General features: G+C 45.3%; 1 protein-coding gene across 4 annotated transcripts in view; it reads left to right on the top strand.

Annotated features, from left to right (window-relative positions):
* The window catches only part of POMT2 (protein O-mannosyltransferase 2), a 42484-nt gene that overhangs the window by 2918 nt on the left and 22381 nt on the right, over positions 1-17185 (top strand). For 3 of the 4 annotated variants that reach the window (XM_046008399.1, XM_046008401.1, XM_046008400.1), the window contains exons 2-7: positions 4555-4639; positions 9455-9559; positions 11303-11411; positions 13147-13255; positions 15057-15216; positions 16551-16657. In XM_046008399.1, coding sequence (XP_045864355.1) covers positions 4555-4639; positions 9455-9559; positions 11303-11411; positions 13147-13255; positions 15057-15216; positions 16551-16657 — 675 coding nt within the window. The remainder of the gene's footprint in view (positions 1-4554; positions 4640-9454; positions 9560-11302; positions 11412-13146; positions 13256-15056; positions 15217-16550; positions 16658-17185) is intronic. The other variant, XM_046008402.1, reaches the window with a different exon arrangement.

Consider the following 17185-nt stretch of genomic DNA (forward strand, 5'->3'; position numbering starts at 1 on the left):
TACAAGGGCCCTACCTACAAGGTCATTTTACTTTCCCTTCCCCACTAGGAGCTGGCTCAAACCTATCAGTTGAATTTGGGTGCTTTTCCCCCCCTTGAACTTATGAGTCTAATAGGCCTGCATCAGTAACTACAATGGCAGCCATCCAGAGGTTATGCTTTTCTCCGGTGGAGAGTGTGGAGTGCTGGATGCAGGTGGTGGGAGGAAGCTTTTTTCTTTCCTTTAGCCCCTCCATAAGCTTGGCACGCCTTTTCAGTGTACTTCCGTGTGTCAGTGTATTTCTATGGTGAGCCCCTGGGCTTAAGAGCTCTTTTCTTTCAGCCCCTGTACACACTGCTAGGGCTCTTCCTGTAGTCCCTAGCACCTCTGGTAACCCCTGTGTCTAGCAGATTGTCCCTCTCCTTGCCATGGGATCGAGTGAGCTGGAGATGTGTAACCCTGCCCTGAGTTTGAGTCCCTCTTTTCTCTGGAGTTCCCCAGCATCCTAGGATGCATGTGCGTGGCCTTCAGTCCCCTTTAGGGACTGGGAAACCTTGGCCCCACCTTTAATCATCTTACTCCTTTTAACACAGCTGAGATCGTGGTAGAGGCGGAGAGATCATGGGACACAGAGGGAGAGTGGCTGTGAACCACTAAGCAAGGCACGTTTACTTCTGTCTTGAGCACACAGCTCACCCCAGGACTTTTCAGTGTTTTCATTTTGCCCAAAGTTCTGTGTTGAATAGCAAGGTCCTTCCTGCTAGCACCATTTTTGTAAACTTGGGAGACTCCTTGATTTAGCAGCCACATCCATATTGCCTTTTGGCTGGGGCTGCTAGGCTTGCTGCCCCATGGTCGTGATTACGTCTCTTTACTTTTCCCAGAAGAGAGTGAGCAGTAACCAAGGCAGCATTCAAACAGTTTCTTTCTCCATTCAGCCTCATTAGTAGGTAGGACAGTGGGACACTCTCACTACCTTCCTTGCCCACCACTTGGGCAAGGGCATTCACTTACCAGATTCCATTCCCAGCTCATTGTCCTTTCTCTTACAGAAACCTATGTCTCAGCATCCTATGCTTTTGACCATGGACTGTCAGGGTTTGGGATTTTGTTTTATCCAACTTGCAAACTCATGAGTTAGCCTGTCATTGTCTTATGGGTGCCGGCAGATGGCAAAGTACGGAGTCAGAGACAAAGAACTTCATTTCTCAAGGCGCAGCAAGCAGGGCACAGCGGCACGCAAGCATCCGTTCCTCTTGCCCCTGAAGTCCCATGTGATGCCATGGGTCTGAGTGACTGCCTGCACAAGCAGGGGGTTGTATTGGAGCTGAGGGATACTGAGCTTGGGGAATCCACTGTTTTATAATAAACAGTAAATGAGAATGCTGTCTGCCCCAGAGGGAGATGCTAACTCTTCCCTCAAGGTTGTTTTCTGCAAATATAACCCCGAGAAATGGCCCAAGGAAGGAGTGGCCAGGACGTCCTTGGCATACCTTGCAAGGTCTCTAGGAACAAGATAGAACCAGTGAGGATGGTCTCTCCCAACACAAACACAATAAAAGCTGAGAAGAAATATGTATGTTACTACTAGTTTTACTTGAGAAAATTTTGAAATAAAAAATCTCATGTTTCCAAACCTCAAAACTGACCACAAGTGTTGGGACAGTTTACATAATGCCCAGTTGGGATGATTTAAATGTGTGGGACTTTATAGTCTACAGAGTTCTTTCACGTATGTCTTTTGAATTGAGTCCTAATGCTTCCCTGTGAGGGGGACATGGCAAATATTTCTGTTGTCTTCATTGTGTAGATAAGAACCGGGATCCGGAGAGGGTGACTGACTTTGGCGGGTTGTGCCGTCAGTAAGTGGTGGAGCCGAGACTGATCTCTCTTTCTGCAAATCAGTTTGGTCACACGCTTGCAAGTTAGTTCTCTCTTTGACATCACCATACCACTGTCCTCACTCCCTGCCAAGCAGAGTGTTTAGCAGATAGTAGACGCAGAAGTAGATTTACTTTTCTGCCTATCTATTGGACCCAGTAAGTTAAAGGGAAAAAAAAGGAAACCCTACATTTTGGGGAAAAGCATCTTTAGCCCCTTACATTTGAGGTTGGTAATAATTGCTTATGAAAGCTGACCTGGGAATGGCTGGTCGCTAGAAAGCACCTGCTCTTCTGGGCTGCAGGGAGGAACTGACAGAATGGCCAGGCCATACAGGATAACTGGGCTGCTGCCCTTCAGTCTTTGTGTAGGATGCGAAAAGGTTTATGTGGTTGTATGGAAGAACAAGATTTTTGCATTGTGTATAAAAGCTAATGTATTAGAATCACTTGTCTACTTGCAAAACAATTTATGCAATGAGGATAGCTTATAGATAGGCTCTTAACTCAATTTTTATATACTGGTTAGTTCATTATAATAAGCTCAGTGGGTTCAGGGTCATCAGGTTAATTATCACAAGGTTAATGAGCAAGATTAGACTCCTGTGACAACCGTAGTTTGTAGGCCATTACTAAGCAGTAGCCCGTGGTGTAGTCTGTAATAGTAATAGTAGTCTACTTCCTAGGAGCAAAAGTAGTCTCAGGGTCAAAAGGTAATAGACTTGGAAGAGAACTCTTACTACAAAACTTTCTGTATTATAGAAAAACTCTGGTCTTTTAAAATAAATAGAAACTCAAGTTACAGAATAAGTAGAGATTTCACTTAAATATATAACTGGTTAGTAAATTTTTGCTGACCTTTCTCATCTGTCTAAATGAAGGTTAACAATTAGTGTGATGGGGACACCTGGATGGCTCAGTCGGTTAAGCATCTGCCTTTAGCTCAGGTCGTGATCCCAGAGTTCTGGGATGGAGTGCTGCATTGGGCTCTTTGCTCAGCTAGGAGCCTGCTTCTCCCTCTGCCTGCTGCTCCCCCTGCTTGTGCTCCCTCTCCCTCTCTCTCTGCCCAATAAATAATTAAAATCTTTAAAAAATAGGGGCGCCTGGGTGGCTCAGTGGTTTAAGCCTCTGCCTTCAGCTCAGGTCATGATCTCAGGGTCCTGGGATCAAGCCCTGCATCGGGCTCTCTGCTTGGCGGGGAGCCTGCTTCCCCCTCTCTCTCTGCCTGCCTCTCTGCCTGCCCCTCTGCCTGCCTCTCTGCCTACCTGTGACCTCTCTCTCTGTCAAATAAATAAATAAAATAAAAAATAAAAAAAAATCTTTAAAAAATAGCAAAAATAATCAGCCTGATATCTTGCTTCCTCAAATCACTTGTGTAAAAAAAAATTTATTTTTAAGTAAACTCTGTCTTCAGTGTGGGGCTCAAACTCATGACCTCTTGGGTGGCTCAATTGGTTAAGTATGGGACTCTTGGTTTTGACTCAGGTCATGATGCCAGGGTTGTGAGATCGAGCCACATGTGGGATTCTACTCTCAGTGGGAGTCTGCTTGAGGATTCTCTCTCTCCCTCTGCCTCCCCCTCAGTCCCTCCCTCAGCTTGCATGCATACATGTACTCTCTCTCAAATACACACACACACACACACACAAAAAAAAAAGACTAATGACCCCAGGATCAAGAGTTGCATAATCTACCAACTGAGCCAGCCAGATGCCCCAATGTGTCAATGATTTTTTAATCTAAATTTTCTCATTAGTTGCTTGAAACTTATAGTCTGTGTGTGTGTGTGTGTGTGTGTGTGTGTGTGTGTGTGTGTGTGTGTTTAAGTATTTATTTATTTGACAGAGAAAGAGAGAGAGAGAGAGACAGCCAGCCAGAGAGGGAACACAAGCAGGGGGAGTGGGAGAGGGAGAAGCAGGCTTCCCGCTGAGCAGGGAGCCTGATGCAGGGCTTGATCCCAGGACCCTGGAATCATGACCTGAGCTGAAGGCAGATGCTTAATGACTGAGCCACCCAGGCGCCTCTAGTCTTTGGTTTTTTGGAGGAAACAATCTCCCCACTGAGCCCAGAGCCTGACCCAGGGCTTGATTCCAGGACTTTTGAGATTGTGACCTGAGCCGAAGGCAGACACTTAACCGACTGAGCCACCCAGGTGTCCCATAGTCTGATTTTTTAAAAAAAGATTTTATTTATTTGTTCGTCAGAGAGAGTGAAAGAGAGAGAGAGTTCAAGCAGGCAGAGAGGCAGGCAGAGGCAGAGAGAGAAGCAGGCTCCTGCTGAGCAAGGAGCCCAATGTGGGACTCGATCCCAGGACCCTGGGATCATGACCTGAGCCAAAGGCAGTGGCCTAACCCACTGAGCCACCCAGGCGCCCCCATAACCTTCGATTTTAACCATGCTTTATTATGGTTATTTGGATTGCATGATTATTTATTTATTTTTAAGACTTCATTTATTTGAGAGAGTGAGAGAGAGAAACAGAGAAAGAGAGAGAGTGTGCAGGCAGAAGCGAGGGGAGGGGCAGACGGAGAGTAACAAGCCAATTGAAGCAGGGAGTCCTATGTGGGGCTGGATCCCAGAACCCCGGGATCATGACCTGCACAGAAGGCAGATGCTTAATGGACTGAGCAACCCAGACACCCCAGGTTGTATGATAATTTTAAAATTCTCACTTCTCTTTCTGTTTTTCCTTTAGTTGGGATGAGACTCACTTTGGAAAAATGGGAAGCTATTATATCAACCGCACCTTTTTCTTTGATGTGCACCCACCTCTGGGAAAGGTGAGCATGTGGTGACTGACAGCTCTCTTCAAAGGGTTGGAGTGAAATCTCAATTTTGGATTTGAATCTTGGGCTTGTGGAAAGAAATCCCTGACATTCCAGGCCAGCTGCTTCCGTGGAAAATCTTTGATGTTTTGAGGAGTTCTCTGGGCCCAGAAATGGAGAGGGAGTCCATCAACCAATGGATTGATATACAAATATGGCATATTTATATGATGGAATGTTTTTCAGCCATAAAAAGGGAATGAAGTGTTGATACATGCTACAACGTGGCTGAGTCTTGTAAACATAATGCTAAGCGAAAGATGGTAGACATAAAAGGCCACAATAGTATATGATTCTATTTATATGAAATGTCTAGAATAGGCAAATCCATAGAAGCAGAAACTAGATTAGTAGTGTGGCCACGTTCTGGTGGGGAAGGGGGGTTAGTGAGTGATTGCAGATGGTTAGGGAATTTCTCCTGGGGTGATGAAATGTTCTGGAATTAGGTCGAGGTGATGGTGGCACACCCTTGGGAATATACGAGAAACCACTGAACTGTACACTGTAAAATGGCGAGTCTTGTGGTATATGAATTTCACCTCAGTTCAGAGAAGTAAACAATGGAGAGACGAGTACGTTGCATAAAGCAGACACTGCTGAGAGGAGCTCATTGTCGACAGGGGAGCAAAACTCCCTTTCCTCCCCCACTCCCAGCAGGCACATTCTTTGACCTGTACCTCTCACATGTTTTACAATTAGAAATCCCACAGTGAGAATTCATTTCACTCCTCTAAAAACAACGACCTCTGAGAAGGCTAATGGATCAGCCCTTTCTTCCTAACTGGAGGCTGAGATCTTTGGCACCAAGAGGCAATAATTGGTCTGTTACAAAGTGGGGGTGTGATCCTGGAGCAGGGAGCACTTGGGGATAAAGGCAGAGGTCATGGGAGGCAGGGGTGGTGATATGGGACAGGTGGGCTTAGGGGTACGAGAACATTGGGTAGAGACCAGAGAGGGGTGGAGAAGGAGGTGGGATAGTGACCTATTTCAAAATTCGCTCTGAGCCCAGAGCTGGAGTGGAAAATATTATGCCTCTTCCTTTCTCCTTTATAAGATAATAGCAATAAAAATCAGAGCAATCGAAAATTTTGTTCTAGTCACTTTTGGTGATTATCTTCTCTCTCAGAATAATCTATGAAGTAGATACTGTTGTATCCCCATTTTGCCAATGGGGAAACTGGGGCACAGAGAGGAAAAGAAGTTTGCCATAGGGAAGAAAGCTGCTTAAGTGGCAGAGTCAAGTTTCAGGCTGGTTTAAAGTCTACTCTCTTAAATGTTACAGCACACTGCTTCATGATACTTGCCTTGTCCCACCACTTACATGGTATCTGTTAACTACTGTAGAAAGAAGCAATAGAATGTGTTGAGTGTTTGCACTGGCCTAGCCGGGTAACCAGTCCCCTGGTGGAGGAGATTTCTTTTTTTTCCCCTAGGGAACCTAGCCCAGTCTTTCAGGTGCGGACTGCCTGTGCGTTTGGAGTCCTCTAGTGCTCAGCACGGTGAAGACATGCCTGTGGAACACTGGCTGATTTGTTTTTACTTAAACCTCCCCTGGCTCACATCTGGTGCCTGTGGGTAGGGGGAAATGTGAAGCTTCTTTATAAGGCTGCCCCTGGGGAGTTCGGTCCATCTGCCCCCCTAATTTATCTCCCGATGGCCCTGTGCTCTACCTGGCTAAAAGAGAGTGATGAACACAGTAGCTTTCATAGGTTCTAAATCCAAGCCAGTCAAAGAATCAGAAAGCCCCTTGAAGTTGTGAATGGGAGGTTTTCTCCTGCAGTACTGAGCCTGCTAGCTGTCACTCCATGCCGGCCCCCAGCCCCGGAGGAAATAGAAATGCCTGTACAGAGTGAAACATTTGATTAACACAGAAGGAAGTAAAAGGTCAAGAGCTACTTCTCCCCACATTTCTATTAGTTTCTTATATACGTTTTCTTAGAAATTCTTTATGCAGGTTGCCTAGGTGGCTCAGTTGGTTAAGCATCTGCCTTTGGTTGTGATCCCAGGGTCCTGGGATCTAGTCCACTTTGAGCTCTTTGCTCAGTGCAGAGCCTGCTTCTTCCTCTGCCCCTCCCCCCACTTGTGCACACACTCTCTCTGACAAATAAATAAATCAAATCTTAAAAAAAAAGAAATTCTTTTTACTGATACATGAATATATTTATAGATGTGCACATGAACAACTTACATATACAAATAGGACCAAACTAAAATTGTTCAGCAAGTTGTATTTTAAACAGAAAATATCTCAACTTCTTTCACATTAGCACATAAAAATTTACTCCATTTGTTAAAAATACATTTTATTGTATTTTTTACTTTTTAAGTTTGTGTATAGTTGACACACGATGTTACATTAATTTCGGGTATACAACACGGTGATTTGACAAGTTTCTGTGTTACGCTGTGCCCACCACCAGCGTAGCTGCCATCTGTCCTGTTATAGCGCTCCTACGACATCACTGACTATAGTCCTTGTGCTGTGCTTTTTATTTCCGTGACTTACTCATTCCATAAGTGGAAGCCTGTATCTCCTACTCCCGTTCACCCACATTGCCCATCCCACACTCCTTTCCTTCTAGCGATGACAGTTTGTACTCAGTATTTATAGTTCTGAATCTGTTTTTGTTTATTTATTCATTCTTTAAAGATTCCCTTTATGCGTGGAATTGTATAGTGTTTGTCTTTTTTAGTCTGGCTTAGCACAATACCCTCTAGGTCCATCCATGCTTTCTCAAATGGCATGATCTCATCCTTAAAACGGTGGTACTCCATTCATTTTAATGACCATATATTATTCCATTATACAGATGTGTCATAAATTATTTTGCCCATCTTTAACTGGTGGACATTTATGTTAATTCCAGTTTTCAGCCATTACAAAGATTTTGCAGTGAACATCCTTGTACATTTATCTTTTCATGGTTGTGCAGGTGTATCTAAAAGGTTCTTAGCAGCCAAACTAAAAAGAGTCAAAGGATACATACATTTAAATTTGTATTAGATATTGCTAAGTTTTTCTGCGAAAATATTGTAATAATCTATATTCCTCCCAATAGTGTATGAGGGTTCTTGCTTCTCCCACACCATTGCTAGCACTGGTATGATAATACTTTCAGGACTTTGCCAATTTGAGAATAAAAAATGGTGTGTCACTGTTTTCATTCGCATGTCTTTATGAGTTGCGTTGAATATTTTCTTCATATGTTTGTTAGCCATTATTGTTTTGTTTCCTATAGAATTTGCTTTTCTTATTGATTTGAATGAGTTAGTTAGGAAATTAGCTCAGGGCTACTTTTAACCTTGAGGGAACTGAATTTCAGCTGCCTTGTAAGGGCTCGGCGTAGTGCCCAGCAGAGTGCCAGGTGTTTGACCTATTGCACTGTCCCTGATCCTCACAACCCTACCCTCCCACTGCAAGGGAGACTTTACTACTTGTAGCTCAGACATATGAGGTATTGTCCGAAATCAGAGAGCTGAGATGCAAACCATTTGTGCATTTCTTCACTATACCAGACCTGCCAAGCAGTCTGGGAATTTATACCAGCACCAGGTGGATTTGTGAATTTGTCCTCTGAGATCCCAGGTGGGAAAGGGCATGCATTTGATTGTCACCTGTCAGTTTTTGTTCATCTAGGTATTTGGATGGCTCTGTCTTTTCAATACCGCCTCTTACTTTATGTTAAATAGTTACATTAATTTCTGAGCCCTAGGATTCCTCCCCCCCCCCCCCCCCGCAACAGGGCTTTATAATCATTTACTGTTGAATTTTGGCCTCTATTCCTTGACATGGAACTATAGAGAGTAACTTTGGTTAGAGCTACTTATAGTAAAAAGTGAGCTGGTTCGTGGTCCAAACCGAAGCCCCACAAGCAGTGTTGCAGGGAGGGGCTTTCTTAATACAGCCAGAATATTCTGTCCCTCTGCACAGGTTAACTGGAGCACAGGTGTCCGGGCTGGGAAGCCTGGTGTTAAAATTGCTTGGTATTTGCTGACAGTTTTCATGGTTTCCCAGCTTCTGATTGCTTGTGTGGAAAAGAGACTGTTATGCTGTTGGAAGTTGGAAAGGTAGAAATGAAGAAGCTGATCTTCTTGAACATTTTGAAGGATTCACAAATCTCTGTCTTAGTGTAATAGCTGCTTTGTTCTGGTTTGGAATGTGCCAGTGCCAGGGTTGCCCTTCTTTGAAATATTGGAAGTAGGAGAAGCTGGTCTCTGGCCTTTTGGTATTTTTTTCCGTTGGGACTTTTCTCCTCTGGGGAAGTAGGTCTGTCTTAGCATCCTTTTAACCTCCTTTCTTCCCTTCTGCCTATTGCTGGTGTGGAACTCCTTGGTCACTTTTCTCCATCCTCATTCTGACTTGGAATCTCATCTTCCTTTCAGAGGGTCAGTCTCCCAGGAATCAGCCCCTGCCTGTGGCCTCCCCCATGGGCTGTCATGTTTTATTTCATAGCACATGAAAGAAAGCTGAATGAGAGAACCCTTCCTGGCACTGCCCTTCAAATTGTGGGGGTTTTCTTCCTAAGTGTTCAATCTGCACTATTCCCAAGAACTTGGCCTTAACACAAGAGAGGATTTGTTTTAAGCAAAGGGCTCTTTAGACAAAAGATTCTTTGCTCTGCAACAGCTGCAGGAGAAAATGTCACATTGGCAACTCCTATGGACAGTTATCAAGGGAATCCAAACTCTGAGGGCAGCTGGAGGGAAGTTCGGGGACGGAGGAATCTTAAAAGTCTCTCATCATCTTTTTGTTTGTTCTTCTCTCCTCAGATGCTGATAGGTCTTGCGGGCTACCTGAGTGGATACGATGGGACTTTTTTGTTCCAGAAGCCTGGGGACAAGTATGAGCATCACAACTACATGGGAATGAGAGGAGTAAGGCTTCCTGACTTGCTCTAGACTGAACCCTGGGGCCACACTCAGTCAGAACTTACAGTTGGAGCCCTGGAGTCGTGGCAGGTGTAGACAAAGGGACTTTGGGTGGCAGTGGGAGGGGAGGAAGATTGGACTCCCATCCTGTAGTAGAGATTTAGGTATAGAGATTCAGAACTGCGGTGGATAAGAATGTGAAAGGAGGCCACAGATATTACAGAGATTTCATGGGTAGGAGCAGGCACACAGTCATCTACTGCCCAGCCCATGTGAGGCTTCAGACTTTGGGTTGGAGAGCAACCTAGGACCCGGGCAGCCAGGAGGCTCCTGCAGCCCTGACATTGGCCTCAGCACATTGGCAAGCTGCACGTCCTTCCCCTCCAGGGCCACAACTGCTGGAGTGTTGCCTGTCTCTGAGGACTCTTCTTCAGATCTCAGCATCCCATACTCCCGACACCAGGTCACTGCTTCTTTCCCCATGAAGGTTTCAGGCACCCAAAAGGGGTTTTCCAGTCTTTAGAGGAGGCTACGTGTTTTCCCCGAGTCATAGCACCCATCTTGAGGAGCATCACCGGGCCTAAGTACCCAACTCTGTGGGGACCCCTTATCTGCAGCTAAATGAAACCTACAAAACCTGACTTCAGATGTGGATCTCTCAGAACAGGTTGCATTTATTTGCAAGCTCTGTTCCTCAAGGAGCTCAAAGCACTTTAGATAAATACTGTGTGCTTATTTGAGCTAATCACTGGATGATTTGCATGGTCATATTATACTGTATTAAATAAGGATTGCCCTAGCCTTCAAGTTCATATTCTTAAGTGGTTCTGCGTCTTCCTAATGACTTTTGAACATCACATAGCATATGTAATTGGATAGAGGCATGACTCACTGTGGACTTGCTGTGGAAATCGAGAAGGCCAAATATGACAGCCTCGTTTCCTTTCACACTAGGACACATTGCTTTCAGTTGACAAAAAGTAACAACCCAAATGTGAGAATTTCCATTTCCCTGGGCTTGTCTCTTTACTCTTGATGGACAGGGTAGGGATGTGGAAAGAGAGCTGGTGGTTCCAAACAAAACAAAAAAACAATTCTCCAGATAGTGAAGTGTCAGATAATTTTTTTTCCCAGAATCAAAATGCAACCTGTAGATTAAAGAGTCATTTCTGGTGTGATTGAAGAAAAGAGCCAAGGGAGAAATAACAGAAATAATAATAGAATTCTCTAGAATATTAAAACACCGTAGAGAGGTCTTTTTCTGCTTGTACTGACAGTTGTGTGGTGGAAGCTATAATGTTTATTGAGTACTTTGTGTCTGCTGATAAAACTAGCTCATTTAATCTCCAGATAAAAGTCTCTGAGGCAGGAACTCTAATTTTTCATATGACACAGATGGGGAGGCTGAGGTTCAGAGATGTACAATTTTAGTAATAGCTAGCAGTGGATGGGCCAGTCCCATCTCAGAGTTCCCTCTTAAACTGTGTGCCATCCTGTGCACACCTCCTTGGCTGAACTTTGCTGATTTCATGTCAGTATTTGATGGTGCTCAATGGGCACACACATGTTGCTTGATTTGACGATTCACTGTCAAACCACCCCTTTCTTGCTTATAGATATTCCAGGTGATTTCACGTCACCAAGTCATGTCTGCCCCAAGGGCCTCCATTTTAAACAGTCATTTGTACCAAGTCAAGTAGATCTTTGATACTTATCTGCCTGTTTAACTGCTGCTCTTTTCCTTCATAGTTCTGTGCTTTCCTCGGTTCCTTGCTGGTCCCCTTTGCCTACCTCACTGTATTGGAACTGTCCAGGTCCCTCCCAGCGGCACTGCTCTCCGCTGCCCTCCTCACCTTTGGTAAGTTGTCTGATACCATGATTCTTAGGAGATTGACTGCCACATTATGAGTGGAGGTGGAAATCAATATATTTAAGGATTCTGTCCATGGCCCAGTGCTTAAGTAACTTTAGGATTGGGTAAATGTATTACAAGTCTTCTTTCGTCACCAGTGATTATTACATATAAAAATAGTTGTGTGTATCACACCTTTATAGTACTAAAGGGGAGTGCTCACATACATAATCCCAAGAATAGATTATCTCCAGGTTATCCACATTTGAATTTGGTGTAGATAACAAGATAAATACGTGTGTGTGTGTGTGTGTGTGTGTGTGTGTGTGTATTTGAGGGACGCTTACAATTCTAATACTGCTTCTCTCAGGTTACTATCAAGATCTCTCAGGTTGCTATAACTTTGCACTCCTTAAACTGATTCCAACTGAATGCGAGGGCAGGTGTCTTAGAAGTAGCTGGGTGACAGGAAATAACAAAATGGGAACTTTATTTTCTTTGGATAAGTCCCACATGGATAAATGAACGTTGATCTGTAGAAATTGATTCTGTGCTATTCTGATTTTTATCAAAGTGAATTCATGACCTCATAGAACTTAACATTTAAAGAAGCCCAGGCCAAGTTAGGTGGACATTTTGGGGGTGATTCTGGCTGTATTTTGACAGATATGTTGCAAGATTATAGGGCCTCTCTGTAGAGGATTAGTGGCTTTTTCTTTGTGTCTTTAATTTCCCTTCTCAGTTATTCATCCTCTGCATTTATTCTTTTTTTCATCCCACAAGTGTTTTTCCAGCATCTCCTCTGTGCTAGGCCACTTTCCTGGGCCTCCGAGGATATGCTGATGAGACACTGCACTGTTATGGAAATTATCTACTGGTGGGGCAGATAACAAATAAGTAAATTATAAGTCTGAGATGTAACAATGTAAGCCATAGTGCAATGTAGAAAACAGAGTAGGGTGAGGGAGAGAGTAATGGGGAGGGATTCTCTTGTAGGCCGCAATCTTGAGTGGATTGCTGAGTGAAGCAAAACATTAAGCCATATGCAGAGATCTGAGTGTTCAGGCAGAGGGAACAGCATGTGTGGTGGTTCTGATTCAAGGCAGGATTTGGTGGATTCAGGGAATAGCAAGGAGGCCAAGTGTGACCAGAGTGGAGTGAATGAACCAGAGGGTGTTGGGACAGGAGGTTGCTTAGGGAGGGAGACCATGCCGGCTTTGGCAGCTGTCATGAGGATCTGGTTAGTTTGAGTGAGTGGCAAGACATTGGAAGCTTCAAGCAGGGGCTTGATGTAGTGACATTTTGTTTTAAAAACAATCATTTTGGTGCCTATGTGGAGAATCATTTGCCGACAGAGACTTCATGTAACATACTAAGAATCTATCCTAGGTATAGGTAGTTTGTGGCTATGTAAGCGGGCTGGCAGAACTCCCTTTTTGGTGGTGGAAATGAGGAAGAACCCTTGTCTCAGGACTGCTCCATCTGTTTGAATGACATGGTCCTTTCTTGGGTCATGGGCCTGAAAGCATTGTGAGATAGTTTCTTATCCCTGGGCTTTGGTCAACCCCAAAGCTATGGCCTTCCACCTTCCTGATGACTCAGTGACTCATCTGGTCTTGACCGCATAAATGCTTACATGCAATTTAGCATAAGGTATGCTATTTCCTATTGTTGGGGTGTTTGGTTCTCAGGGGGGTCCATCTCTGATTCCCTTTTTCACTGCTGAGCTCATGTTTTTCAGATACGGGATGCCTCACTCTGTCCCAGTATATCCTCCTTGACCCCATCTTGATGTTCTTCATCATGGCTGCCATGCTGAGCATGGTCAAGTACAAATCCTGTGCCGACAGGTCAGAAACACCATCTTTGTGGGGTGGGCATTGGGGGTCAGAAGCTGTGCAGCTCCAGAATTTCTGTAATGACCAGGGACAGGGTGGGTGCCTACAGGACTTGTCTTGAAACTGTACTTAAGGCAAGCATACTTTTTTTTTTTAAACTTGGATTGCTCCTTTTAGATCGTAAAAATATATTTTATTTTTATTTTACTTTGTTTATTTTTAGAGAGAGAGCATACACACATATGCTTGCATGTAGACGAGGAGGGGCAGAGGAAGAGGGAGAGAGAGAATCCCAAGTAGGCTCCACACTTAGCATGAGCCCAATGAAAAACTCAGTCTCATGACCTGGGATCATGACCTAAGCCAAAATCTAGAGTTGGATGCTTAACCGACTGAGCCACCCAGGTGCCCCATAAAAATAGATTTTAATATGTTTTTTAGACATACTTTTATCTTTGTTTTGCATTAAAATAAGAAAATGTCAATTATCTGTTTTAAGAATATTATAATGGGTGGATTTGGATACAGGTTTGTGGATGTTATGGAGGAGTCCTAATGCCTCCCCCAACCCCACCATCTTCTAAGCCACCCTTGGCACCAGTGCTGGTTAGGGATCCCAAGATAACTTTTCCCTTCACATTCTCTGTCCCAGAGGGCAGGGAACCAGGACAGAAACCACCTGGGAGCTATTTGTCTCCCTGTCCTCCTCCATGGTTGCATCCATTCCTGACCCACTGACAGGAAGAATGTATATAAAGGTGGCTTAAGCAGTCCCTACCAGTCAAGAGGTTCTCTGCAGGCCCTGGTCAGTTCTAAAGCTGTTCTGGAGGGCCTGGTCTTCTTCCAGAATGGTCTTTTTCAGATCATCCTTTTGCCTCTGAGAGAGTAGAGTAGGTCATTCATTCTATTCAAACCAAAAGAGCTGGCTCTGCCTAGGCTTTTCTAGGAGTCAGCTTGGTTTCTCCATGGCCAGGCTCATTAAATTACATTATGTTAGTAAAGCCAGATCCAGTGACTACCATCTCTCTCTGGCTTTGGGTGATCATCTCCTTCTACCACATCCCCTCCACCTGCCACTTCTTAAATACTTACTGTGTGCCAGGTACTGTGCCAGGGGCTGGAGGTACATAAGTCTCGTGGTTAAGGAGCCTTCACTCTGGCAGAGGAGGCAGCCAGCTAGTGGGAAGTGGTAGCACGGAGCGCTGGGTCCTGGAAGTATAGCAAACCTTGGAACCAACCGCTGGGGTTAGGACCACGCTCTACCACTTGCTAGCTGTACTGCTGAGCCTCTCTATATCTCAGTTTCCTCCTCTGGGTGGAGGGGATCATCATACGACCCACCTCCGCTGAGTTGTAGTGACTGTTAGTTTATATGTGTAAAGTGCTCAGAACAGCGCCTGACACACAGTAAGCAATACTTGGTGACTTTACAGGGGCGCAGGTGACCCCAGGAGAGGGCTGGCTGAATCCGGTGGGCCTCTCTGGATTTGCCTTTTCCTCCCACTTGATCAGTCACTACTGAAGAACAAGACTTTTTCTTACTTCGAGCCCTGTACTTAGCCAGGAAAGCTAGAGCCCCAGCCAAAAAAAGGTCCTCCTTACTCTCACCCTGCTTCCTGTGGTTTCGGGAGTTTCATAGACCCTATGCTCCTTGGAGCCACGCCATGGCCCCTGAGGTTAGGAGCCCTCTAGAAAGAGGGCAGGCCCAGCCTGTCAGGGTCACAACACCTCTGCCCTTCCCCACTGCTGCCCTTGTTTTTTTTTAGTTTGGTTCCAGCTGCCAAACTGAACTCTGTGTCTTGTTGGTTTTCAGGCCCTTCTCTGCCCCCTGGTGGTTCTGGCTCAGCCTGACTGGCATTAATCTGGCTGGTGCTTTAGGGGTCAAGTTTGTTGGCCTCTTTATCATCCTGCAAGTGGGGTGGAACACCATTTCAGACCTTTGGCACCTGTTTGGAGACCTCAGTCTTTCAGTGGTGAGAACCCAAGTGCTTGTGGAAATGTCTTTGCTCCCTGGTATTGCGCAGCAGAGCCCGTGGCCTTTCTCTGCCTCTGCTGCAGGTGGTGGAGTGGCTGTATTCTCGGCTTGAGGTGGGCTGGATCTGGCCGTTGTCTGTAGGCAGCCTGACAGTAGGAAGTAGGCCATGCTCAGAGGCTAGAGAGGTTTAAAGGGAGAGGATGAACCAACATCCTTGGAATTTTCTTTTGGCATTTGTTTCTGTGATGTTTTTAAAATGCTCTACAAACTACCCAGCCAGGGGAGTCTGTCCAGCTGGGCTCATGCCAAATATATGGCAGATACTTGCTGCTTGGGATCTTGGGTAAAATGGGTAGGATGACTTTATGAACTCACAGTGTTCTTTCTCTGACCCAGGGTCTCCAGATTTGGAGGCGAGTAAGAGCCTGTAGAGTTTATTAAAGTATTATTAGCTAAGAGCTGATTCTGTGCCAGGCACTGGGCAAAGGGCTTCAGCTTCACTGTCTCATTTACCTCTCCTAACAGTCCTGTGAGGTAGGTCGTTATTACCTTCTCTTCACAAATGAGGAAGTCCAGACCTAGAGAGGTAATCGTGTGTCCAAGACTGTACAAGTGATAAAGGTAGATGCAGGATTCAGGCTTAGAGGAGGCTGACTCCAGACCAGAGCTACTTCGCCACAATGCTTTACCGTCGCCTCTGAACTAAAGCCTTGATAAGTTCATTTATTACCTCAGAAAACACAGACAGACTACCTTTAAGTCTGAAACATGGAATGTGCAGATGAATAAAACAAGGATTTCTGCCCTCCAGAGACAATGGAGAGAGAGAAATAAGTGAACGGGTGATTACAGTCCAGCCAAAAAGTGCTGTGAGGGCAGAGTGGAGGGCATGAGCCTGAGTCACGTGGTCCAGGAAGGTTTCTGGGGGGAAGCTGAGGCCTGAGCTGTAGATCAGGAGCATTTATGTGTGTGACGGATAGGGCTGGCACAGTACAGGAAGCGTGGGGACCATGCGGGAAGCTCAGCGGAACTGGGAGGTAGAGGGGACTGATGAGTGATGAGGCTGAAGATGCAGGGAAGGTCTGGGGTCCTGGGTGAGGGCCTGCACAGGCAGCAGAGGGCTGGCCCAGGTTCACCCCCTTGCAGGGCCGGGGTGGGGAGGGGTGTTATAGAAAGGCTAGGGTTTTCACATTTTTTTTCTTGTTGGCTGTTAGTTTTTCAATTTTTTGTGATTTTGACTCAAACATAAAAAGTTACATATAACGCACATATAAGGTACAAGGTAGAATAAAATCCCATGTGCCCAGCACCCCGCACTGGCTGTGTTTGCAGGTGACTGTGGGGAAACACCTGATCGCTCGCGTCCTGTGCCTCATAGTGCTGCCCTTGACTCTCTACACGGCCACTTACGCTGTTCACTTCATGGTGCTGAACAAAAGGTACAGCAGAGCCTTTCCAGCCTCTTGCTTCCCGTTTTCCTCTTGCCTCTCAGCCTACGGGTGGGCTCTGTGATTTGCTGGGTTTGTTGTTGGGATGTTAGAGGGACCTGGTGGGTTTTATCTGTTTGTTTCTTCTATGTTCCATCTTTTGGGTATCCAGAAAGCTCAGAAAAGCCAGCACCCTAGCCTGAAGGAAGAGAACTTCCTAATAGCCAAACTGCCCCTTATCCCTAAACAGAGCCCCTGTGCTTAACGGGTGGGCCAGAATAAGGCGTGCAGTTGGAGGAGGGTGATCATCTCAGCAGCACTGGCTGTGGCTCCCATTTACCAAGTAGCAACCCTATGTCAGCATCTTGTACGTATTCTCTCGCTTCATCATGATCCTTTTTGAGTTCTTTTTTTTTTTTTTTAAATCCCCAGTGTATGAATGAGGAATTGAGGCTAAACAAAGTTAGCTACTTCTGAAAGTCACCTAGCTAGTACGTGGCCGATTTGAGATCTGGACCCCTGTTACTCCAATACCGTGCT

This window comes from Meles meles, chromosome 6, assembly GCF_922984935.1.
Source record: "Meles meles chromosome 6, mMelMel3.1 paternal haplotype, whole genome shotgun sequence".
Lineage (NCBI taxonomy): Eukaryota > Metazoa > Chordata > Mammalia > Carnivora > Mustelidae > Meles > Meles meles.